The 26,027-nt window shown below is 54.8% G+C and overlaps 1 protein-coding gene across 10 annotated transcripts in view; it reads left to right on the plus strand.

Moving 5' to 3' along the window:
* Nucleotides 1–26,027, plus strand: part of WIZ (WIZ zinc finger) — a 50,070-nt gene that overhangs the window by 21,619 nt on the left and 2,424 nt on the right. For 4 of the 10 annotated variants that reach the window (XM_085214882.1, XM_085214890.1, XM_085214889.1 and 1 more), the window contains 8 exons: nucleotides 3,753–3,813; nucleotides 5,756–8,241; nucleotides 8,444–8,803; nucleotides 17,837–18,016; nucleotides 20,545–21,051; nucleotides 22,326–22,862; nucleotides 23,540–24,064; nucleotides 24,659–25,090. In XM_085214882.1, the coding sequence (XP_085071008.1) occupies nucleotides 3,753–3,813; nucleotides 5,756–8,241; nucleotides 8,444–8,803; nucleotides 17,837–18,016; nucleotides 20,545–21,051; nucleotides 22,326–22,862; nucleotides 23,540–24,064; nucleotides 24,659–25,090 (5,088 nt within the window). Of the gene's footprint in view, nucleotides 1–2,687; nucleotides 2,809–3,752; nucleotides 3,814–5,755; nucleotides 8,242–8,443; nucleotides 8,804–17,836; nucleotides 18,017–20,544; nucleotides 21,052–22,325; nucleotides 22,863–23,539; nucleotides 24,065–24,658; nucleotides 25,091–26,027 lie in introns of those variants that run through there. The other 6 variants (XM_085214884.1, XM_085214887.1, XM_085214883.1 and 3 more) reach the window with 6 other exon arrangements.

Below are 26,027 nucleotides of genomic sequence, written 5' to 3' on the forward strand. Positions count from 1 at the left end.
GTACCGCACCGTCTGCTGTTTTTTTGGCACCGTGGGTCACTGCTGCGTGTTTGGACTCCAGAAAGCCACGCGTCAAGCCGAAGATTTGTGGTTTTTCTTCCAGGCTATTTACAACACGCAGAAGCTGCTGGTGCCAATGAGAGAGTCTTCCAGCACCATTTGCTCTCAAATTAAACACCCAAGATGAAAGCTTCACCCTGAGCAGGAGCTACTCTTTAATTCCAGAGCTAACTCATGCCTTGCAACATCCTGCATTACACAGAAGATGATGCAAGACCTCAGCCCTTGCCTAACCCTTGCTTATAGCCTACTCACTTGCCTAATATCCCCCTGCTCAAATGGCAGTAGAGGAACTGAAATACCTCTTTTTGTCCCGTTTAGATGGTGGGAGGGGGAAAAAAAAAAAAAAAACACCGCCACAGGTTGGTTCGTTGCAGGGCTTTTGGAGATGGTCAGCTTGTTTGGGAGGCTCTTGGAAACTTTCAGCTTGGTCCAGAAAGTAGTATTGCAAGTTCTGGCCCAATTTGCTTGATTTCTTCTGTTTTTGGGAGTGTGTGGTTTTGGTCTGCACCAAGTATTCACCCTCAGGAAGAGCCCAGTTGATCAGGAGGGCTGAAGGCAGGGCTGAACCTCCCTCCCCATTCCATATTGCTGAGATGCAGGGTGCAGACGGGCTTTGGAGGTCAGGTAGGCATCCTCCCTCCCGTCCTGGAGGATTGTGTGGTGGAGGGGAATCCTTCCAGTGTATGCAGACGATCGACCCTTACACAGATCGACAGCTTTTGAAGTTTAGGAAATCATGTTTTTTATGGATTTCCTTTGAATCTTTGCTCCCGTAGGCTCTTTGGGAGCTGTGTATGAGACCTCCAGGAAAATATAGTTTCTTGGTTGAACTCTTCCAAAGCATCTCATCATTTCCAGCTGGTGTAGTGCTGAGGGAAACCGCCATCCAAAAGGCGTCTTTGCTTTGAGCCCAATCCTGATCTTAGACTATGGCCAACTTCAGAACTGAGTTGTTTAAGCCCCATCTGGTTGAGTTTTGAGCTTCTTCAAGGATGGAGATATCTACATCCCACAGCTGTCCCGTGGGAAGAGTTTCCTGTGTTGTGACTTTATTTTCTTTTCATTGTGCATGTCCAAGAGGGGTTTGGCTCCATCTTCTTCACACCATCCAGTTACTGGCTGTAGGCAGCACCTTCCTGCCCTCACCTGGGAGCTAAAACACTCCCAGTTTTCCCCTGCTTGTCTTCATTCATTGAGTCCTCTGGTCGCCCATGGCTGGGGGCTTTTGTTGGACTTACTTTGGATGTTAGATCCAACAACAACACTGCAAGGGCAACACTATTTGAAAAAAAAAAATAAAAAAAAAAAAATAGCCATAGCTGGGTTGAAAGGATCCCAGGTTGGGAAGACCCTTTTGGTGAGCCTTTGGGTAGAAGGGATCCCTTAGAAAAGAGTCCTTGGAGACCCCCTGGGTAGGAAGGATCTGACACTTGGAAGAACAATTATGTGGAAAAGCACTTTGCAGTGTGTCCTTGTGCTCCTGGGTGGCGGTGGTGACAGTTTAGGTAAAACCATGCCTTGTGAGCATGCTGTTAAACCTCTGCTTATCAACACTGCCTGCAGTGGCCTTGGTGAAACAGAGCGCTTTTGACCCTAATGGTGATGTCATTATTACTCAATTCGTGACCTTTGAAATGAATTTTGCGAGTAACCTTTGCTAAATGCATCTAGCAGTGGGTTCACCATGTGTAAGAGAGCTCGTGGTCCCGGTGTAACCATTCCATACTGGGAACGGTGCTGGTTTCCCTTATCTCTGCCCTTTGTGTGTTTTGGCTGCTGCAAGCTCACGTTTGCTTGATGCTAGAAAGCGTCTCTATGTCTTGGCTGCTCTAATTCTTGGTGCAGAGGAAAAACCATAGAACTGTAGAATTTTACGAGGTGGGAGGGACCGTGAGGATCATCGAGTCCAACTCCCTGCTCAACATGAGAGCTCCCCAAGCCCAAACCCTGAGCGTGGTGTCAGTCTCCTCTCAGTTAAACAAACCGAGTGGCCTGGGGCTGCTCCTCGTACGTCTTGCCCTCTAGACCCAACACCATCTTCGTGCCCTCCTCTGGATGCCCTCTGATAGTTTGGTGTCCTTTTTATGTAGTGGATCCAACGGATGAGAGTGGTTGACCTTACGGCTGCCGCGTTGCTCTCCTGGGAGAAGCTGCAGTCGCGCTCCCGTGGTCGGAGGAGCAGCTCTCCCTGGATTACCATAGAGGGTAAACGTGAGCTTGCTAAGTCCAAGACATTAAACTCCCTCATCTCTTGCTGTTTCCAAGAAACCAGGATTTGCAGGGAGCGCAGTTACGTGCTCATCAGGAGAAAGATAAATCACGGCGCGTTTTCCTCTAAAGGAGACAGCTGCTAAAAATAGGAGCCACGCTGGAGCTCTGCGGAACAAAGAGCCCCTGGAAGGCTCCTGCCTGTCCCTTCGCCCGATTGTCCCCTCCGTCAGCTTCCCTTCTCCTCATCGTCGCTTTCGGTTTGATTCTTTTTGGAAGTGTTTTACAGTCTGCCCGTTTGGGAGGGTTTTCCCATCCCTTCCCCCACGTGCCTGGCCGGGCTGGTCAGTGACTCAGGCTTTCCTGAATGAACACTATTTGTCCCCCGTGACCTCACAGCTTGGCCGTGCATCCCAACGGGCTTTTCCAAAATGCCTCTGAAGCCAAAAAAAAAACCTGAGCTGCTTGGAGTTCAAGGCCACCTCTCTGTGTCCTCTGGTTGTGCCGATGAAGGATCGCCACGGTGGCCCCATCCAGGTGAAAGACCTCAAAACCTATCATCTCCTTTCAAGAGATCCTCGCTTTAAGCTTCTCACCTCTCGCGTGCTTCGCTTGAGATGTTAGGGTGGAAAACCAGCGATGGCTTTTCACGTTCCTTTGCCTTGCCTCCTTTATCTCCATGATGGTGGTCCCAAATTCCTTGGGCCGTTGTGCTCGACTTCTGGCACATAAGCAGCAATCTGCAAAACAGACGTCATCTACAAGTGGTTGCATCAGTCAGGGAGGGGATGGAGGTCAGCTACAATCATAAGAACCATGGAATATCCCGAGTTGGAAGGGACCCGTTGGGATCATCCAGTCCAGCTCTTGGCTCCATAGCTGCAAAGTGCACGTGGGTCTTGTGCCCGCTCCTCTCTCTGCTCGCGGTCTAGTCCAGGCAGGTGTGATTCACGCATCCTTCTTGGACACCAACAAAAATTTTCCCACTTCTTCAGGGCTGATCCTGGTCCATCTGAGCCCAGTAGAGCTCAGCAGGATTCACCCGTGCGCTGTCAGCCCCAGGTAGGGTTGGAGATGTGTGGTCAGCACCACCATCCCAGGGGTTCCACCACCAAGCCCGCAGTGATGCTCAACCGTGCACCCAGAGAAACCAGAGCCCATGGGATGCCATCTGCTTTGCAGAGTGGACAAAACCAACCCCTCCAGGTGGCTGGAGCCGTGCACATCTCCCCTCTCGCCTGCTTAGTTGCAGGAGCGATTATCCACCAAATACTTTTGCGCGGGATTAAACCCTCTTAAGTGTGGCTCAGCAATCCTCCCGTAATCCGGACCCGGCCGTAGCAGGACAGGGCAGCAGGAGCAGAAGGGGTTGATCTGCTGGGAAAGCTTTTTCTTTCCAACACCCAAATCACGTTGATTGCAAATTGCGCTGCAGGAGCCTCACTTGGGCACTGACCTTGGAGCTTTCCTCTCTGTTGCAGATGAGCCTGATCCTGCCCTCTCCGGTGCTGTCCCAGCCCCAGCTCACAGGACCGAACTCGGGTAAGTGCCCTGGGGATGTTGCAGAGCATCTCCCCTTGCTAACAGCAGAAAACCCCCAAATTTCTGCTTGGCTGTCCCTAAAGAGGGTTGTCCCAGCCACCAAGCCAGCACCATTCCCTCTCTCCAACGCACTGTTGGTTGTTCCAACATAGCTTCATTTCACCACTTCCCACCACAACCCCTTTCTTCTGCCCATCCCACATCGCCCCTTGGCACACCTCAGTCCTGCTTTGCTCTCTTGGGGCCATCCCTGGCGCAAGGGGAAGAGGTGGCTGCTTAGATGGGTGTCCCCAAGCTCCTCAGGGGTGTCCCTAACACCTCTGAGCTGGAGAAAGCAGATTGAGTGGTGGCAGCCCAAGGCTCCTTATGGGAATCGCTCTCACTCAGCTTTCGTTCTGTGATACAGCCCGTGCCTGGCACGCTTTAATGGGTTTATTTTAGCATCTGCTGTTGAATGATCCTTCCTGGGCCAGCGGTTTCCTTAGTGAGTTATTTTTAATAACGTTTGTGGTGCATATGGGAATCGCATTTCCCTGCTATCACACCGCAGACGATGGAGAGCCCGTCCTCTCAATTTCTCTGTGTGTTTACGCTAAAGAAAAGAGAACAGGGAAAGGTTTGGAGCTGGGAGGGCAAGTGCAGGAACTGACTTGCCCCTGAACTCTGCTTTTTAGGAAATAAATAGGTTTAAAAATGATGAGAAACGCGTGGAACTGTAAGCCCTGCTGTCCCCAACAAAGAAAGATGCTTTGTTCTCCTGGCAGCACAGCCTGACCCGTGTGATAGTGTTCTGCTGGCCTGGCACAGTATCTTGAGTCCTTGGGCTCTTTGAGGCTCAGGGTTTCTTCCCTTGGGAGTGGTTTCAGCAGAGCGCCAGGACGTGGTGCTCTTGGCCACTCATCCCTTCCATCAGCACTGTGCAGATGGGAGTTTGTGGCACCCTTAGCTCCTCTGTCTTCCCATCTCTGCCCCAAGCCTCAGGCCGCGGGTTGGGGTCTGCTTTGCACCTTCTAGACCCCACTAAGCTGCCAATGGAGATGTCTTCTTCCTCCTGTGTGGGCCCTGTTGGTGTTGGGCCTTATGTTCTGGTTGAGATTTGGGTCATGAATGCTCTCTGGGGGCATCTGGATTGCTTGGACTCTCTTCAGAAGCCTGAATATGGTCATCAGGTGCTTTTGGATTTCTTGGTTTCCCTAGCGAGCCTCCCATCACCCTTGCAGAAGGGCTTGATGCTCTGTCTCACTGTGCAAATGTCTCCAGTCCCTTGGGGCATCCTGAAGAACATCGGGTACCTTCGTTACACCTTTGTGGTCCCCTTTTTTTCATATGGGGAAGAAGCTTCCAAACCCGAACATTGGACTTCAAAAGCCATTTGGTTTGCCCATGGGCATGCTCTCCAGAACCCAACATGTCTTTGCTGTGGTGGTGGCGTCAACAGCACCACCTGGGTGGCCTTGTGCCACCCAGTCCACCAGTAGAGTTGCCCCATGGAGACTTGTTTTCCAGCTGTTTGATGGGATCTTGCTAACTTTGGGTCCTGCTGAGGGTTTGGGGGAGGAACCAACTCAATCCAGTGTGATTTGTGGTATCTGCAACAGGGAGGAAGGATGGAGGATGGTCAGCATTCCCCCCCTTGTGCTGCGGAGAGAGACTTGCACTTCATGATGGGCACAAGTTGTCCTTTGGTCCCACAGACTTCTGCTGTGGTCCACGTTGGCATGTCAGTCCTGTTTTTATGCAGCTCATTGTCCTGCTCTTTGACTTGTTAGCACCACGCATCACCGTTGGGTAAAAGGGCAATGGCCAACGGAGGAGGGGGTGGGACGAGTGGTCTTTGAGCGCGTTTTCTTTTGTCCTAAATCTTTGATGTTCGGGGTGATACAGGAGAAACATCCCTACTGCGCTCTTACCCAGCTGTTAACTGTCCAAACTTCTTTTGCAGCTCCAAGACCGAGGAGCATTTAGAGTTCCAGAAGGCTTTGTATAGAGCAGACGCCAGGAGCTCCCTGGAGCTGCGTGCCATGACGGTGTCCGGCAGCGTGCCCTGGGACACCTCCGCCCTGGAGACGCGAGCGGGCGATGGCAGAGAAGAAAGCACTTTAGAGAGACTCTCTAGCTTGAAGGACTCAAAGGATGTGTCGACATTCCCTGGGGATCCCCAGGTTGTAAATACGGTGCGGGTGGATCCTGAGGACCTGGAGAGTGACGCCGAGGAGCTGGGTGCTGGCATGGCGGCAGCTGGGATACCCAACCCTTGCTCGGGGCCACCGGTGGGTGGTGGGGAGGAGAAATACCTTAAACCTGAACCAAAGCAACTTGAAGGCGTCGGCAAAGAGCACTTAGAGAAAAGCAGGAGGGGGACACAGAGGGTCGACTGGATTTCTCGACCCAACAGAAGCCCAAGTCCTCACTACAAGGATGTGAGCAAGCCGACGGATGTAGCAACCAACGTACCCTTCCGGGGACAGGCTGTGCGTGAAGTGCCTCCTGCGCTGACTCCGACAGTGTTCAGGAAGTCTCTGAACCCTGTCCTCAGCAAGTCCAAAACTCTCGAGACCCCCTCGTCCCACAGGAAGGGGCTGGGGGTCGACTCGGACGCGGGTGAGATGGGTGCGCTCAGCACAGCTGAGTGGACCATCCCAAAGCCAGCTCTGCAGCTCAGCACCGACCTCGCCATCGGCAAACAGTCGTGGACGGTGAATTCTGAGGATTCGGTGGAGAGGATCCCACTGATGTCCCTGGAGCCCACTCCCTGCAGCTCCTATGATGTGGAGATGAGGCCCTATGTGTGCAGCGTGCTGGTGGAGGAGCAGGGCAAAGAGGAGCTGGGTCCTGAGGAGGATCCCACGGTGTACACGTGCATCGAGTGCAGCATCTACTTCAAGAAGAAGGAGCACCTGATGGATCACATGCTCCAGCACAACCGCGGACCAGGGAGGGACCAAGATGGGGATGCTCTCGGAGGGCAGTGCCAGTTCTGCTGCAATGAGTGTGGGTGGGCGTTCGGGGACCTCGCGTCCCTGGAGCAGCACAAAAGGCTCCACCAGGAATCCAGGGAAAAAATCATCGAGGAGATCCAGAAGCTGAACGAGTTCCCAGATGAAGGTCGGGAAGCCCGGCTGCAGTGCCCCAAGTGCATCTTTGGCACCAACTCCTCCAAGATCTTCGTGCAGCACGCCAAGATGCACGTCAAGGAGAGGAAGGACCAAGGGGCAAAGAGCTTGAATCTCTACGGGGGCGGAGAGCTGCAGGATAGCCCCGTGCACGGTATGTACAAACACTTCAAACCCAATGAGCACATGCCCCTGCAAGTGCAGGCACCTCCGCACGGCAAAGGGCTCAGCACCTGCATGCTCTGCAGCTTCCCGGCACCCAACGAGAACATCCTCAAAGAGCACATGAAATACGCCCATTCCCACCTCTCTTGGGATGCGGAGGTGTACGAAGAAGATCCCAATCAACCGGGAACCAGCAGGGATGCCTACAGCCCCGCCAGGACAGGCTGCTTTGCAGAGACTGATTATTTTGGCAAAGCAGACCAGCTCTTCCCTCCGCCCCACCGAGAAAGCGCGTCGCATTACGACATGCACAGTTTCGCCGTAGATCACCCAAGACTCAACAAAAGCAATGGGGGTAGCAAAAAGGACTACGTGACGTCGGGGTTCCATGCCAGGAAAGCGGCCCCGTACGCTGCCCGGCACAAAAACCTGGGGCTCTCCTCCACAAAGGCTTATTCACAGTTTGCTCTGCAGCACCTGAAAAAAAAAACAGCAGCTCAGCACCTCGAAGCCGAAGGCGATGGTCTGAGGAGTCACTCAGCTGGACTGGAGGAGGTCAGGCACAAATGGATGTTTATCAACGAGGTGGGGGGCGTGGAAGGGGAGTTCTCCATGACCGCGGACACGGACTTGATGGAGCACAGGGTCACCAAACCCGTCACCATCCCTCAAGCTGCTTTGGACCTCAAGAGGACGTACAGAGACACACTGAGAGCCACGGACCCTTTGATTGCCTCCGAAGAGCAGCAGCAGCAGCTGCGGATGATGGTGCCCATCGTTCTGCTGGAGGAGGTCAACCCACACCCCAAAGCAAAGAAGCGGCCCCGGGCAAAGCCCTACAAGAAGAAAACAGCATTCCCATCGCGGGAGTTTATGATGGAAGAGCCTCTTCCCTTGGATGTGCTCCTGTTGGACTCTCCTTTAGAGTTTGATGACTTTTTGGACTCTGACTCGCCCATGTTGAAAAATGAGGAGAGGAAGTGCCCGTACTGCCCGGATCGGTTCCACAATGGCATTGGGCTGGCGAACCACGTGCGGGGCCACCTCAATCGTGTTGGGGTGAGCTACAACGTCCGGCATTTCATCTCGGCGGAAGAAGTGAAAGCTATTGAGCAAAAATTTTCCTTCCAAAAGAAGAAGAAAAAAGGTAGTATGTATTCAATTTGCCGTGCTTTCTCTTTTCTTGCTTTAATCGGTGGGGTTTAGAAAGCCTCCCCGGACTATGGGTACGTATGGTGCCATGGCCAGCCTTGATGGCTGTGGTGCATCTCATGGCTCTTTTGGGTCTGACAACCCCCTCCCAGAGGCTTGATCCAAACTTTTACCCACTGACTCTGTCCTTCTTTCCTCAGTTGCAAACTTTGACCCGAGCACGTTCAGCCTGATGCGATGCGAGTTCTGCGGGGCCGGCTTCGACACGCGTGCCGGGCTCTCCAGCCATGCTAGGGCTCACCTGAGAGACTTTGGTATTACCAACTGGGAGCTCACCATCTCGCCCATCAACATCCTCAAGGAGCTGTTGGCCAACTCGGCGGAGTACCCCATGCTGCAGGCGGCGGTGGGAGCGGAGCCCTCATCCCCGGGCCGAGAGCCGCACGGCTTCGTGCCCCGCAAGAGCATGACCCCCATCTCCGAGTGCAGCATTCCACGCTCTCCTCTGTCCCCATTCCCGCCATCCTGGGGAGAAGAGTCCTTGCAGTCCTACAGAGACGGTGAGTGAAGCCACAAACCCTTTTGCTGGCGACTCCTCGTGACCCTTGGTGCAGGGGATGGATTGCTTGGTGGAACCTGATGTTGATTTGTGCATCTTTGTCGTTGTGCTGGGTGAAGTCTGAGCCCTGTTTGGGGCAGGTGAAGGTGTGGTGATGAAATGTCTCAAGCTGTGGATGGAGGGATCGCCTCCTGCTTGGGTGGCAGCTGTGCTTAGGAAGATGATTTCTGTCAGCAAAACTCATAAACCCAGAATGCACACTGGAGTCTTTGAGGCAGAGGAGCGTGCTTTGGGATATTTGGGACAGAGAAGTGTGTGTTGGGCGTTGGGGCTGAGTGTGGCCACCCTGCTCTTTACCCGTGTAGAAGGTGCTGTGTTCACCCCTTGGCTGCTCGTTTTTTCTAGATGCTGTTTTCCCAAGGGGAATTGGAGGTTTGACCTTTGGGTCTTAGTGAGGCCCTTCCATCAGCAGAGCCCCCAAAGTACTCACGGAGCAGCGCTGGGTTCGGAGCAATGGCCTTCCCAAAAAGCTTTCAAGCTTCCCCCAAAAAGCTGACTTGGCACAAAATCTTTGCCACAGCAGCGTTCTCCCAAAGGCTGAAAACTTGCTCGCGCACTGTGAGAAAGTGACGTTGGGTGCTCCATCACCTTTTTGAAGTCCTCCTTGTAGAGGTTGTGCTCAGCACGATCCTGCGTGAGCTTCTTGCTACAGGGATCCATCCATCTTTAATTGAAATATCATAAAGCCTGTAATCCCTGCTCTCCATAATGAACGCAGATGAGCACAGCCAATGCCAGCTCTTAATTCTTGGCTTGAAAGAGCTGGAAGACGAAGAGCTCCAAGCCCAGGGCAGGGGCTGATGCCAAGGAGAGAGCTCAGCGGGGTTCCTGCTGCCGGTGGCTGGATGCTCCTACTGTCTGGGACAACCATTCAGAAATTTCTAGATGCACAGTGCCCAAAATTCACGGGCATGAGGCATTGTGGATAGTGCTTAAAAGCTCAGAGTCTGGTAGGGATGAGTGTTGGGAGGTATCTGGGTGAAGGAGCGCAGCCACTCATGATGGGGAGGTTAAAGCAGTTCTGAACGTAGTGAACTAGAATCAGATGTCCCCAGTATTAAATTTAAGCAAAAAAAAAAAAAAAGAAAAAAAAAGATTTATCTTGAGAAAAGAGATGTGTGTTGGACTGTTGAACTAGGATTTTGCCTATGGGTTTGGCCAACAGTACTCAGCTTTTTGGTGTGTGATGTTGGGAACTTCTCCCACTCCATCCCATCTCCATCTCAGGTTGCAGAATGGCAGTGGGCTGGAACCCAAAGCCAACTCACCAAAAAGGTGACAAACCTCACAAAAAAAGGGAGAGGGGAAGTGAGGTGCTGCTCCCCGCTCCAGGGTTGTGCGTGGGATGGTTGCACGGCGTCGTTGCACTGCGTGGTACTGATTGGACTCTCACAAAGCAGCTGAGCAAAAAGTTGCTGGGTTGAGGATGGGGACATGGGGAGGCTAATCTGAAGGGAGTGGGGGCATGGGGCACTTGATCTCTTGATCTATAATGGGGGACTTGGGGATTGTTTTAGGAATCCATGGGTTTGCTTGAATCTCTTGGGATATGTCGGAGTGCTGAGAGCTCAGCCAGTGGCATGGGTTTCAGCAACCTCTCCCACTGCTCCCCGATGCTCTCTGCTCATGTTTTATGCCAATTCCATCGTTTGCAGAAGGTTTTAAACGCTGTTAACGAGATTAGTTGTAGTGAGTTTCTGGAAAGTCCCTGCCTGCATCGCAATGGGCACCAGGCACTGCTAGAAGCCTGGACCAGCTCTGCAAAAGCTGACTTGGTGTTTTCTTCTTGGATCCTGGTGTAACACAGAGCTCTTAGCAGGAAGGTTGGTTGAGTGGTACAGCATCAGGGAACTGATCCTATATCCTTGCTTGTGAGGATTCCAAAATGGGGCTGCCCCTTCCTTCCCCTGCTCATCCTCTCCCTCTCTAAATGGAATGGAACCCCGTTTAGATGGCACTAGGGGGTTCCTCATTGCAATGCTTTGTTTCTGTTGGTGCAGCCTTTAGGGAGCAGGTTTGGGGCTTCAGATCTGTTTGCTTGTTTCCCAGCATTTTGGCTGCCAATGGCTTTCTGAGCATCTCTGAGCACAGAGCGTGTAGCGGGTGGGCACAGCTTGTTGCTCTTCCAATTTCCAAAAAGGGCAAAGAGAGAAGCCCCAGTAATTATGGAGCTGTCAGTTTCACTTTGGTGCCCAGCAAAGTTATGGGGAAGATTATTCTGTGTGTTATTGGAGAAAAAAAAAACACCTGCAGGACAACATGGCCATTGGTCACAGCCAGCATGCACGAAGGGACAGCCGTCCCCTTGAAGGTCACCCATCTGGGCGATGAAGGGAAGGTGATGGAAATGGGTTTTAATGGTTTTTGGCAAATATTGAGGCTTTCTTGACAAAACAAGCAGCATAGATCTGGATAAACATGTGATGTGATGGCTGAAACACAATGCAATCGTTGGTCATAGCCAACACGCATGGAGGGACAGCCATGTCCTACGTGTCCTCTTGAAGGTCACCCCACTGGGGGACGAGGAGAAGACAGTGGAGGTGTATTTTTTGTTTTTGTTTTGTTTGGTTTTGTTTGTTTGTTTGTTTGTTTTTTAATGAATTTTGGGTAATATGGAGAATTTCTGGACGAAATATCCATCATAATGCTGGGTATACACATAATGCATTGGGTGCACGACGGGTTGTTGGTGTTCAGGAAGCCTTTGGATGATGCTCTGATGGTTTAACTCTTGGTTGACTCTTGGCTTGCCCAAAAATCTCTCCAAAAAATCCTAAAACATAACTTACAACCAAAGTTGGGAAGTCCAGTAGTGTGAGGCCAACAGCTGGGCATTATGATCCCTTCCAATTGAGAGTATTTCTAGTTTCAAATACCTTACAGATTCTTCCCGGATATTTGGAGAAATTAATTCTTAAAACACCATTTCTGTAACATACAGAGCATACAGAATTATTCCAAATGATGGGTACCACAGTGACCAGGCCAGAAGTCTTTGGGGTTATTTCCCACCAAACCCAAACCACTCCCTTTGTCTCACTTTGCCGATCGCTTTGCTTCACCTTCCTTGTGTTCAGCTTCCAACTGTGGCTTTGTCCTTATCCTCCATTTCTGCATTTGTTATCTGTATTTTTTTAAACTCTATTCTGTATGCATTCCCATATAGAATTCTGCTTGAAGGTTTGTTGCCTTTTTACTGAAATCTCTGAGTCCATCCTCCACGCAGCTCTCCCCGCATCTCTGTCTCCCATCTGGGGCACAGTTGGATTTGGGGTTTTTATTCCTTCCAGCTCTTTTTCCCCCTAATTGAATTTTGTCTGCTGGCGTTTTGGGTTTTTTTCCCCTTGTCTTCATGGAGTGGCATTGTCCTCCCTTGTCTTCCACACACTCGACCCAACCCTGACCTGGATGGCACAGGGCTGGATGCCAAAGGAAGGCTCTCACTGACAGCCCCTTCCCCAGAAGAAGGGACTCCAGTGGTGACTCTTCCCCACACTGTTGAGGCTGGAAATGGACATTCAGTGCCAGTTTTTTTCATCACGGCTCTGATTTCCATTCTGAGCTTTGCTTTCTCTGATTGTGGCTGCCCCCCTCCTGCAAAGGAGAAGAAAAGGAATCAAAATCAAAACGCTGGAGCTTTGTAGATGGGGTCTTGTGTCTTTCCTCCCATCCCTGAGGCTCATCCCGTGTTTGCTGCTGAAGAATGGATGTCAGAAACCCTTTGGAGGCACCTGACCCCATCAAGGCCACCTACTGAGCCGGGTCACAAAGCTCAGGGCTGTGTCCCATTGAACCACGTCCTATTGAATTTGTGTAGGGTGGAGGTGGCACCCCCTCCTTTGTGCCCCGAGGACCCTCCTGCTGCTGCTCTCCTGACCCACTTTCCGCAGTCTTTCATTCTTTTCTTGACTTCCATCTCATTGCAAAGCTCTTGCTGGCCTCTTACTTCTCTTCCTGCCCTATTTTCACATGAGCTGAGCTACGGCCACAGGAGATGGCACCTTCATCCAGGTCTTTCCATGCAGGAATTTTGGGCTGACGCTCCCTGGGGGCAGCGCTCCAAGGTCGCAGTAACCCCTTCCACATTTTGGTTGTGGCAGCAGTGGCAGGGAATCAATTTCTTAATGCTTTGGGGAAAACACGCTTTGGGATAGCTGGAAGGAGGGAAGCTTGATGCTGGGGGAGCTCTCAGTTGGCATGAGCCTGAAATACTGCATGACAGCCCCAACCCCAACCAAGCATTGGAACGTCGCATATTTCTTGCGTTCTAGGACGTAGCAACATCACTTATTTCTTGCACTTCTTCTCATCCCATTAAATTTCAGTGAGCGATACCTCGAGGTCTTCCTTCCCCATCCATTTTTCCAGCTCTGCTTCCCTCCAAGCCAAGGAGAGCAGTTCCACCCTGTGGTTAAACCCATCTGAACCCAACGCGGATCGCCAAAAGGAAAGGCAGTTGGCATGCGTGGGTTGGTAGCGGAGCCAACGAAGGGAAGCACCGTGTTGGAAACCATCGGTGAGATGGAAAGCACAACGCAGAGCTGGCCAAGCCTCTTGGCAGAGCTCTGCGTGCCTGGCTGGCCGGCAAAAACTGATTCTTTCATCCCCGTCCCACATGGAGCCAATTAGTAGAGCGGCGATTGCGCTCTCCATGCCCCCCATCAATTCTTTGCACTGTAGGACGATGCGTGGAAGAGCCCAGTGGGATCCAGCTCAAGGTGCTCTAAGAGTTGGCTGATGTCATCATGAGACCTCTTGTCAATTATTATTATTTCGTTTAATGGCCTTGGGAATCCGGAGCCAAGAAGGGCAAGAGAGAAACCCCTGGTAATTATAGGGCTGTTAGTCTCACTTCAGTGCCTGTAAAAATTATAGAGATTGTTCCAGGAGTTGAAAGCCAACAGCAATGGATCACAGCAACACGGGTTCATAAGGGGCAAGTCTGCTTAACGAACTTAATTTCCTTTATGACAAGGTTACCCACCTCGCCGACCAAAGGAATCCAGGTGATGTCATCTTCTTGGATCTCAGCACCTCTTTGCTCTCTGGTGGCTTGAGGGAGCGGCACAGAGCTTTATCAGGGGGTGTTGCTAGATACTAGGAAAAGGTTTTTCAGCAGAAGGTGGTGGGCATGGATCAGACTCCTGGGGCAGTGGCCACGGCCCCAAGCTCATGGAATGCTTGGGCACCGCTCTCAGACATAGGGTTTGGGTTTTGGGTGGCCCTGAGTGGGGCCAGGAGTTCTCCAAGGGGAACTTTTTGGGCAGGTGTGTGGAGTTATCTGGGATGTTGGCTGTTGTTACAAGATTTCTCTCCGATATTCTGCGTGCGCCATGTTGGGAATTTGGGTTGGGATGTTTCACTTCAGTACGAATTTGAATCTCTAAAAACTTCACTGTGCTTGGGTGAAAACTGAGTGTCCAGTATAGGTCTAGTTTTCTTTTAGCTGTGGGTGCTCTCCTCTCCCACTGCCTCTTTTTGGGTGGGGATTTGAGTTTTGCATTGGCCAAAGGGGGGTCAGCGTTGGCCGTAGGGAGCTGACATCGGGTAGGGTTTTGTGTTGGCCATAGAAGTTGGTATTGGGTAGGGTTTTGTGTTGGCCATACGGTTTTGTGTTGACCGTAGGGGTTGGCATTGTATCGAGTTCTGCGTTGGCCATAGAGGTTGGCAATGAGCATCAGGGTTTGGAGTTGGATTTGGAGGTTTTGCACTGGGTTTGGGGGTTTTGCATTGGGTTTGTGTTTGACATTGGGTGCAGAACCTTGGGGTTGAGTAGAGTTTGGCTGTAGGGGTGCATGTTGGGTGTTGGTAGGGGCTTGGTGTTGGGTTGGGTTGCATGCTGCTGGCTGTTGTTGAGTTGCATGGCCCCATCAGTGGCAAAAAAAGCATCTTTTGGGCTCCATAACCAGCTTTTACCTAATAGATTTTGTTTCATAGCTTAGCATCAGGCAGCGTGTGGCCATGGCTCCCTTCTCCCACCACCCACTGTAGTGGTGTGGTGGTTGTTGCCTAAAACCTGAGGTTCCTGGCGGTGGTTGTGGTAGTGCTGTTGCTCTGGTTTTGGGATCAGTTATTCTTGTGAGAGGAGCTGTATTTTCAGGAAGATTTTATTGCCCTTCTGTGAAGATTTGAGTGTGTGTTGGTGCCTTCTTTGTACTTGGGTGTCATGGAGCATGGACAGTTCCTCAGGGAATGGCATGTGGGGACAGCAAAGTGCTCCTTTTGCTTTTTATTGGTGTCTCCAGCAGAAACAAGCTGGGGCCTTACATGTGGGGTGTGAGGGGACATGGAGCCTGGACCTTGTCCTGGATGGGGGACTATGAGACCCTGTCTAGGCCCAAGGGGTTGGGTGGGGGACTGGGGTGTGGTGGGGGGACCTGGGGGGTCGCTGAGCAGGGCTCCCATCCATGGGTCTGCCTGTTCAATGGGGCTCTCCTGTTCCATCCACTGGGGACTGCCCCATTATTAGGGGTTTCTCTGCCCCATCCCTTCCCATGGAGCTGCCTTCCCCTTCTGTGGGTCTTCTGTGGGGTTCTCTCTTCCATTTGGGTCTGCGCTTCCATAGGGCTATCCCATCCGTGGGGCTCACCTCCCTACGTAGTCTCTCATCTGTGAGGCTGCCCTCCATTATGGGATGCTCATCCATTGAGGGTTACCATCCCTTCCATGTCCCCCCTCCCCCACCATTCTGTGGGACTCCCCTGCATTGGGTCTCTCCGCTTCATTGGGTCTCCAGTCTCTCCAGAGGTCTCCCCATCTATGGGGTCTTCACTGGGGGCTGTCCATCCGCTGAGGACTCTCCGTCAGTGTGGGTTCCCATCCCTTCCATGTCTCCCCTTTCCCCTCCATCCATGGGATTCCCATCCATTGGGCTCTCCCATCCTTTCCATTCGGTCCCCCCCCACTCTGTGGCTTTTCCCATCCACTGAGGTCCTCCCCCCATCCAGTGGGGTCCTCCCTATGGTTCTCCCCATCCACTGGGGTCCCTCCCCCCTCTGTTGCTCTCCCCATCCATTGAGGTCCCTTCTCATCCATTGGGCCCCCGTCCATGGCTCTCCCTCATCCATTGGCATCCCTCTCTTGCCTCTCCCCATCCACAGAGGTCCCCCCCACCCATTGGGGTCCCTCTCCCCTCCGTGGCTCTCCCCATCCACTGGGGTCCATCTCCCCCCTGGCTCTCCCCATCCAGTGGCATTGTTCATCTACGAGTCTACCCCCAACCACCAGGACTCCCCTCTATGGGGAGCTCCCACTCCCTTCCCCACCCCACCACCATCCCTTCCCCTCCCTACCACCCCCTTCTCCTCCCCAAAACCACCCCACCAACCCTCCACCATCCCTTCCCCTCCCCACACCACCAACGTCCCCACCATCCCCTTCCCCACCATCCCCTCCCTACCCTACCAAAGCCTCTTCTTCCTTCCCCATCCCCACCCTTCCCCACCATCCCTTTCCTCACCATCGCCTCCTCCTCCCCACCACCCCCTTTCTTCTCCCCCCCCTTCGCCATCATCCCCTTCCCCACCAAAGCCTCCCTTTCCCCCCCCTCCTCCCTTTCCCCCCCTCCCTTCCCCATGAACCCCCCTCACCCCCGGTTCCCCGCTCGATTTCTCGGCTCTCCCCCCCTTCCCTGCGCTCCTTCAGCGCCGATCCCGGATTGCGGCTCCGCCGTTCGGCGCTCGATTGGCGCTGCCTGGGGCCGCCCCGCGCGCCGCTCCAAGATGGCGGCCTCCACCTCCTCGCCGCCCAAAGTGACAAAAGCGGCGGCGGTCCCGCGGCCTCGAGACCGGGACCGGGGTGGGGACGGCGAGACCGGGCCCGAGGCGACCCCCGAGCCCGGTGAGCGGCCCCTCCCCCCGGCTCCGCCGCCTTCTTCTCCCCGTCGTTCTCGGCCCCACCGCGGGGCCCGGTCCGGGGCTGAGGGAGCGCGCTGCCATTCCCGGCGCCGCGCCGCGCTGTGGGGTGAGGACAAAGGAGGGCCGCGGCTCCTCCCGGGCCGTGACACGGAGCCGCCGCTGCCCCACGGCGGCCCCGGGCACCAACCCAGGGTTGGAGCCCCACAGCCGCCCCACAACGGCCCCCAGGCCCCACCCCTGGGTTAGGCCCCACAGCCGCCCCAGGCTCTGCTCCGAGGTTGAGCCCGAAAGCCGCCCCATAGCAGCCCTGAAGCAGCCCTAAAGCAGCCCCCTGCTGTCCCCAGGCGGCCCCCAGACCCCACCCTCGGGTTGAGCCCTACAGCAGCCCCAGATCTGGCCCCAAAGCCGTCCCACAGTAGGCCCGGGTTAGGCCCCACACCAGCCCCAGGCTCTTCTCTGAGGTTGAGCCCTAAAGCCGCCCCATAGCAGCCCTAAAGCCGCCCCAGGCAGCCCCAAACCCCGCCCTTGGGCTAGACCCCCCAGCAGCCCCAGGTCTGCCTCACGTTGGCCCCAGGCCCCACCCTTGGCTTTGGCCCCACAGTTGTCCCAGGTCTGCCTTGCAGCTGCCCCAGGCCCCACCCCTGGGTTGGGTCCCACACCCCTGCCCCGCAGTGTGCCCAGGCACCACCCCTGGGTTGGGCTCCTGAGCTGCCCCATAGCAGTGCCGTGGCTGCCCCGCAGCGTCCTCAGGCACCACCCTGGGTTGGGCTCCATAGCAGACCCAGAGCCACCCCCTGGAGCTGTCACTGTCCCCCCACTGAGCTCTGTGTTCTCCCACACAACTTACAGAAGGGTTTCAGTAGGGAAAAACCTCCTTTCCCCTCACACAGAGGGACTGGAAATATGGAAAACCCCCTTCTCCCCTCCCACATCTTACTGAGGGGTTGGAAATAGGGGAAAATATCCCTTTTCCCCTCCCACAGAGGGATTAGAAATCGGGAAAATGTCCTTTTTCCCCTCTCGCGCAAGGATTGGAAATGGGGAAAAAGGCCCTTTTTCACCTCCAAAATATCATCAGGGGGGTAGGAGCTGATGAATTGTTCTTCTCTCGGCAGTTCTGGCCCCAGAGGAGGAGGAGGTGGTGGCCATGGAGGTGGGTTCCCCCCCACCTCCCCCACCGCCACCGCTGCCCAAGAAGAGCTCAGCCCCGGGGCAGTCGGAGCCGCCCGCCCGCATAGGGACCAAGCTGTGCGCCGAGCCGCCCGGCAGCAAAGCAGATCCACACGACCCCAAAAGTGAGTACTGGCAGCACTCCGCCCCGAGGGGGAGAGTGAGGAGGTGTTGCTGGGACTAGGATGGAGCTGTGCTCTGCGTGGGCTCGTCAGCTCCGGGAGCTGTGGGGTCTGTGGGTCACTGGGAGCTGAGTGGTGCTTGGTGGGGCCTTGTGAGAGGTGTCATGGCCGTGCTGCGGATGTTGTGCTCCCTGAAAACTTGGGGGTGGCCCTGAAAGCCCAGGGATGCACTGCCCCAAAACTTGGGGGTGTCGTGCCCTGAAAGCCCAGGGATGCAATGCCCCAAAACTTGGGGGCGTTGCACCCCAAAAATCTGAGGATGTTGTGCCCCAGAACTCGGGGAATTTGTGTCACAAAAACCCGAGGTTATTGTGCCCTGAAATCCTGAGGATGTTGTGCCCCAAAAACCTGAAGAGGATGTGCCCCAAAAACCTGAGGATGCTGTGCCTCCAAGACTCAGGAATGCAGTGTCCCAAAAACTCGGAGCCTCTGTGTCCCGATGCCCCGGGGATGCTGTGTCCTAAATTCAGTGATGTGCTGCCCTGATGACTTGGGAACATGGTTCCCCAAAATCTCAGAGATGTTGGACCCTGAGAGCCCAGGGATTCGGTGCTGTAAAAACTCAGGGGTGTCGAGCCCTTAAACGCCAGGGGTCATTGTGCTTCAAAAACTTGGGGATCTGATGCCCCAAAGACTTGGGGCCATGATGCCCCAAACTCAGGAATGAGGTACTTTGAACTTGAGGACGTTGTACCCCAAATGTGAGGTGAGGATATTGTGCTCCAAAAACTGAGGAATGTGGTGTCCCCAAAAGCCTGGGGACGTCACACTCCCCCAGAACTTTGGGACATTGTGTCCTGAATGTCTGGGGACACTGTGTCCCCAAAATGTGGGGGCATGTTGCCTTGAAGGCATGGGGCCGTTATGACCTTAAAACATGGGGCTGTGGTGCCCCAAACTCAGGGATGCAGTACCCCAAAGGCATGGAGACAGTGTCCCCAACGCTCAGGGATGTTGTGCCCCTAAAAACTCAGGAATGTTGTGCCTGAAACTCAGACTGTGATGCCCATGATAGCACAAGCCCGTTGTGCCCCAGATTCAGGGCCGTGGTGCCCCAAAAACCTGGGGAAATGGTGCCTCAAAGAGCCTCAAAGAGATGTGGTGCCCCAAACTCAGGGCCACGATGCCCCAAAAACCTGGGGATGTGCTGCCCCAGAAATATGGGGACGTTATGCCCCAAACTTAGGGCCGTGCTGCCCCAAAAAGCTGGATATATGGTGCCCAAAAACCTGAGGATGTGGTGCCCCAGGCTCAGGGCCATGGTGCTGGATGGTGGGAGATGGACAGCTGTCCAAAATCAAGTGGAGAGTGCACTGCCCAGCACAGTTCCCAGTGTTGGGTGTTGGTGGGGCCAGGCACTCATCCACATTTTCAGGAGTTTTTGCTGAATTTTCAAGAAGAGAATGGTTGAGTTGTGCTCCTGTATTGTAATGTTGAGTTGCCAGAGCTTTCTGGGGTCGACACGTGACTCTTGTCCTCTGCAGAGAACCTCAATCAGTCCTCTTGCCCTTTCAGTTACCATAATTAGCACCATAGAGGGATGAAATCACTGGGTTGGAAAGGTCTTGAAAGATCACAGAATCATAGAATGGATTGGACTTGGCTTGGAAGGATCCTGAAGGATCACGTGGAATGGGTTGGGTTTGGATTGGAAAGATCTTGAAAGATCACAGAATCATAGAATGGGTTGCATTTGGGTTGGAAGGGTCCTTGAAGACCACAGAACCACAGAATGGTAGAATGGTTGGGTTGGAAGGGTCCTTGTGGTTCTGTGGTCTTCTATGGTCAACCGTTCTACCGTTCTGTGGTTTCAGGGACCCTTCCAACCCAACGATTCTGTGGTTCTGTGGTTCTGTGGTCTTCAAGGACCTTTCCAACCCAACCATTCTGTGATTCTGTGGTCTTCAGAATGGTAGAATGGTTGGGTTGGAAGGGTCCTTGTGGTTCTGTGGTCTTCTGTGGTCAACCATTCTACCGTTCTGTGGTCTTCAAGGACCCTTCCAACCCAGTTCTTCTATTGTTCTGTGGTTTTCAAGGACCCTTCCAACCCAATTCTTCTATCATTCTGCGGTTCTGTGGTCTTCAGAATGGTAGAATGGTTGGGTTGGAAGAGTCCTTGAAGACCACAGAACCACAGAATGGTGGAAGGGTTGGGTTGGAAGGGTCCTTGAAGACCACAGAACCACAGAATGGTGGAAGAATTGGGTTGGAAGGGTCCTTGAAGACCACAGAACCACAGAATGGTAGAAGGGTTGGGTTGGAAGGATCCTTGAAGACCACAGAATGGTGGAAGGGTTGGGTTGGAAGGGTCCTTGAAGACCACAGAACCACAGAATGGTGGAAGGGTTGGGTTGGAAGGGTCTTCAGAGCCTGCTGTGGGTGGGCACCTCCAGGGATGGGCCGTGAAACTCACGAGCTTCCCGTTCTGTGTCCTGATTCCCTCTCTGTGTATTTTTTTCCTCCGATTTCAGCCCAGAACCTGACGACGTGTGAGGTGTGCGGCGCCTGCTTTGAAACCCGCAAAGGGCTCTCCAGCCACGCGCGCTCCCACCTGCGGCAGCTCGGCGTGGCCGAGTCGGAGAGCAGCGGGGCCCCCATCGATTTGCTCTACGAACTGATGAAGCAGAAGGGCAAACCCGATGGGCACCCCATGGCTCCTCCCACCCTCGGCAAAAAATCTGCCTCTCCCAAGGACGGCATTGCCGGTTCCCCGCGTCCCGGGCTGCTCGCGCTCGGCAAAGGCGGTGAGCGCTCGCTGGATGGCCCCATCAACAAAGCCATCAAATCCCCGCCGGGATTCTCCAAGAGCCTCTCGCAGCCCGGATCCCCCATCCTCAAGAAGGTGCCCCCCGTGCTCTCTGGGTCCCCCTCTCCAAAAAACCCTGAGGAGAAGAGCTCGAAGCTGTCGCTGAGCCCCCTGCAGAGCTCCCCAAAGGCGCAGTGGCCACAGGCAGATGAGGAAGGACCTCTCAATTTGAGTGAGTCTCTCTTTTTTCCTTTTTTTTTTTTTTTTTTTTTCCCCAATCGTTCGTGTTTCCCATTAGGTTTTGGGGCTGGGGATGAGAGGAATCCCTGGGTACTCCTGGTGAGGCTACAGCTCTGTGCTTTGTGGGGAGAGCTCGGTGGGGAAGAAGCAGTTTTGATGGCCACTATGGCTCCAGGACGCAGCAGCCGGAGGGGAAAGTCCTCCCTGGTGTGATTTCACCTGGTTCTCTACCCTCCGAGCTCCTTGTGTCCCCTCCCAATCCTGCTCTCAGCCGCAGCCAGACGCTTCCATTTGCATCCCTCTTTGTCCCTAAGCTCTGCCAGGGTCTTGTTGTCATATCTTGGCACCAGAGTAGTTTTACTGCAGCAGTCAGCTCTTTGAGCCCCACGTTCCTGGGGCAGCTCAAGGGGATTTGTTTGCCCTGCAGGATTTCTCCCAGCTCTTCTTAGAGCTGCTGGGGCTGTGAACCTGCTCCATCTTGGCTAACAGGGTGCTTGTCCTGAGCAAAATGTTCCGTGCCCGCGATGCCTCCATGGCAGCCTTTTGCAGAATCACTGAACTGTAGGGGTTGGATGGGACTTGTGGAGATCATTGAGACCAACTCCCTGCTAAAGCAGGGTCCCAGGTTGAGCAGGAAAGCATCCAGGTGGGTCTTGAATATCTCCAGAAGTGACTCCACAACCTCCCTGAGCAGCCTGTTCCAGTGCTCCGTATCCCTGGCAGTAAAGAAGTTCTTCAGTCCTCTGCCCCTTGAGTCCCACTGAGGAGTGATTTCATAGGGCACAATGCTTTGGGTTCAGTCCATTTTGCTTCTCGGTCCCAATGAGGACTGGCTTTGGGTGTGCAGATCTGGTTTCAGCCCCGCTTCCTTTGGAATCTCACTGAGGATTGGCTTTGTCACTGTGCATGCATCTTTAGGTTGGGTCCTACTCCCTTCAGAGTTCCAGTGAGGATTGGTTTTGTTGTTGGGTACGTATCTGAGTTCAGCCCTGCTCATTTTGGATTTCTGTTGAGGACTGGCTTTGTTGGGTGCATATCTTTGAGTTCAGTCTTCCTCATTTTTCAGTCCCATCGAGGACTGGCTCTGTTGGGTGCCTGTCATTGGGCTCAGCCCTACTCTTTGCATCCCACTGAGGATGGGCTTTGTTGTTGGGTGTGTAGTGCGCACCTTTGGCTCTGTGCTCTCCTCCTGCTCCTTGGCACCACCAAACTCCACCCACGCATCCCAGTAACCGCAGTTCTCTCTTTTTTTTTCCTCCTCTGCAGCCGCCGGGGGGGAGCCGGTGCGGGACATCCGCTGTGAGTTCTGCGGGGAGTTCTTTGAGAACCGCAAGGGTCTGTCGAGCCACGCGCGCTCCCACCTGCGACAGATGGGGGTGACGGAGTGGTACGTCAACGGCTCCCCCATCGACACGCTGCGCGAGATCCTCAAGCGCCGAACTCACCCACGGAGCGGAGCCTCCAACCCCATGGGCCCCGGGCACAAAGCCATGGCCAAGACCCTCCTGGCAGCCATGGGACCCCTGGAGCCGCGGGGTCCCGGGGAGCTCCACATCCCGACTCTGCCCAAGAAGGTCCAGCAGCCTGGCAGTCCCCTGGGGCAGTCTCCTACCTCGTCCCCACCTCCCACTGCCCGGAAGATGTTTCCAGGCCTCTCTCCTCCCTCCTTGCAGAAGAAGCTCAAACACGACCAGATGAGAGTGGAAATCAAGCGTGAGATGATGACGGGGGGTCTCCACGGAGAGCCCCACCCCTCCGACCAGGCTTGGCCGCCGCTGGAGGAGATGTCACCCTTGAACCTCTGTAAGTGCGTGGCTGTCACCTTCCCCCTTCCATGGGCTGGTGGGGATCAGGCCCACAACATGCTGGGGAAGGGGATGTGGGATCCAAGGTCCCTTCCAACTCAACCCATTCTGTGGTTCTGCGATTTTTCAAGAATCCTTCTAACCCAACCCATTCTTATCATTCAGTGATCTCCAAGCTCCTTTCCAGGCCAATCCATTCCATCATTCCATGGCTCTAAGATCTTTAAGGTCCCTTCCAACCCAGCCCTTTCTATGGTTCTCTGATATTTGAGGATCATTCCAATTCAACCCATTCCAGGATTCTGTATTTCTATGATCTTCAAGGACCCTTCCAACCCAACCCATTCTATGGCTCTATGATCTTTAAGGACCTCTCCAACCCAACCCATTCTATGGTTCTATGATCTTCAAGGACCCTTCCAACCCAACCCATTCTATGGCTCTGTGATCTTCAAGGACCCTTCCAATCCATTCTATGGTTCTATGATCTTTAAGGACCCCTCCAACCCAAGAGTTCTATGATGGGTGGTGTCTCTTCGGGTAGTTTGGGGTCAGCTGGAAGCACCCCGCTGTAGGATCTGCTTGTGGATCGTCTTCTTCTGTGGGTTGTGCTGTGGAATATGGGGGCAGGTGGGCTCAGACCCGCTCCCCCTGACGCCAGCTCTCTCCCTGCAGCCTCCCGAGCCGACCCGGTGCGGGACATCCGCTGTGAGTTCTGCGGGGAGTTCTTTGAGAACCGCAAGGGTCTGTCGAGCCACGCGCGCTCCCACCTGCGACAGATGGGGGTGACGGAGTGGTCAGTGAACGGCTCCCCCATCGACACGCTGCGCGAGATCCTCAAGAAGAAATCGAAGCCCTGCGTCATCAAGAAGGAGCCCCACACCTCCATCATCGAAACCCCCAAAGGGTTTGGGGAGGAAGGGATGGACCCCAAGCCCTCTGGAAAAGTGCTGCAGGCCATGGCCCTCCCTCCACTGGGCGGGCGGACGGGGAAACCCGGCGGCTCCAGCATCAGCCGCGAGCTCTCGCTGTCGCCGCTCACCACCAAACCCCACGGCGCCTTCCTGACACCGCTGGCCACCAAACGGCCGCTGCAGGACGACCGCCTGGGTCCCCACCCCGAGGTGAAGCACAAGGCCTACATCCAGACCGAGCTGCCCTTCAAAACCAAGTCGGTGCACGACAAGCCCACGCACACATGTAAGTGTGGGGAAGCACGTGGTGTGGCTTGTCCAAGTTCCTGGAGGCTACAGGGAGGGTCTGGATGGTTGGCACGCATTGGCCGTGGCCACCTGTCAGCTGTGGTGTTGTGTTGGCCAAGTTGTTGTGTTGGCCATGGCCACCTGTCAGCTGTGGTGTTGCGTTGGCCAAGTTGTTGCGTTGGCCGTGGCCACCTGTCAGCTCTGGTGTTGCATTGGCCAAGTTGTTGTGTTGGCCGTGGCCACGTGTCAGCCATGGTGTTGCGTTGGCCAAGTTGTTGTGTTGGCCGTGGCCACGTGTCAGCCATGGTGTTGCATTGGCCGCAGTCACGCCATCCATGGGGCACCACACTTGGATACTGGGCTCAGGCTTTTTGCTGTGATACCTCTGATAGGGAGCAGAGATTTGGGGACCATCCACCGCCCCCCATCCCATTTAGCTGTATCTCGGAGCCTTGACCTCCTGACAGGACCATCCCAGAGCTCACCACCACCTGCCACACACCGGGAGGGGGCGGATTCCCACCCAGGGTTGCCGGTGGGGGGAACGGGGCACGTCTCACCCCCTCGCTCACCACCTGCCCCCGCTCCCCAGCCACCGAAGCGTGCTGCGAGCTCTGCGGCCTCTACTTTGAGAACCGCAAGGCTCTGGCCAGCCACGCGCGGGCACACCTCCGGCAGTTTGGTGTCACCGAGTGGTGCGTCAACGGCTCGCCCATCGAGACGCTCAGCGAATGGATCCGGCACCGGCCGCAGAAAGCCGGCGCCTATCGCAGCTACATCCAGGGCGGCCGACCCTTCACTAAGAAATTCCGGAATTCTTCGCACGCCCGAGATCACGACGGAGCACGGAGGATGCCGCTGAGCCTGCAGCACGGCGGCATGGCCCTGCTGAGCAAAGGGCTGGCGGCGGAGCTGGCGCACGGAGAGCCCTGCAAGATCCTGGATGGCACCGGGGAGCGGCCCATGGTCACCTCGCCCCTCTCGCTGGTGAAGATGGAGGAGCATCAGCGCACGAATTTCCACAGTGAGTTGGGAGAGGGGAGCAGCTGTTGGGATCCGCTTCCCTCGGGAGGGGGACTGGTTGGGATCTGGTTCCCTTGGGATGTGGTTCTCCTGGTAGTGGGAGCCTTTGGGATCCCGTTCCCTTGGGGAGTTGGAGCCGTTGGGATCCCGTTCCCTTGGGGAGTTGGAGCCGTTGGGATCTCCTTCCCTTGGGGAGTTGGAGCCGTTGGGATCCCATTCCCTTGGGAAGTTGGAGCCGTTGGGATCCCGTTCCCCTGGGGAGTTGGAGCCGTTGGGATCCCGTTCCCCTGGGGAGTTGGAGCCGTTGGGATCCCGTTCCCCTGGGGAGTTGGAGCCGTTGGGATCCCGTTCCCCTGGGGAGTTGGAGCCGTTGGGATCCCGTTCCCTTGGGAAGTTGGAGCCGTTGGGATCCCGTTCCCTTGGGAAGTTGGAGCCGTTGGGATCCCGTTCCCTTGGGAAGTTGGAGCCGTTGGGATCCCGTTCCCTTGGGAAGTTGGAGCCGTTGGGATCCCGTTCCCTTGGGAAGTTGGAGCCGTTGGGATCCCGTTCCCTTGGGAAGTTGGAGCCGTTGGGATCCCGTTCCCTTGGGAAGTTGGAGCCGTTGGGATCCCGTTCCCTTGGGAAGTTGGAGCCGTTGGGATCCCGTTCCCTTGGGAGTTGGAGCCGTTGGGATCCCGTTCCCTTGGGAGTTGGAGCCGTTGGGATCCCGTTCCCTTGGGAAGTTGGAGCCGTTGGGATCCCGTTCCCTTGGGAAGTTGGAGCCGTTGGGATCCCGTTCCCTTGGGAAGTTGGAGCCGTTGGGATCCCGTTCCCTTGGGAGTTGGAGCCGTTGGGATCCCGTTCCCCTGGGAGTTGGAGCCGTTGGGATCCCGTTCCCTTGGGAGTTGGAGCCGTTGGGATCCCGTTCCCTTGGGAAGTTGGAGCCGTTGGGATCCCGT

The sequence above is a fragment of the Meleagris gallopavo genome, chromosome 34 (assembly GCF_905368555.1).
Source record: "Meleagris gallopavo chromosome 34, MGAL_WU_HG_1.1, whole genome shotgun sequence".
Taxonomy (NCBI): domain Eukaryota; kingdom Metazoa; phylum Chordata; class Aves; order Galliformes; family Phasianidae; genus Meleagris; species Meleagris gallopavo.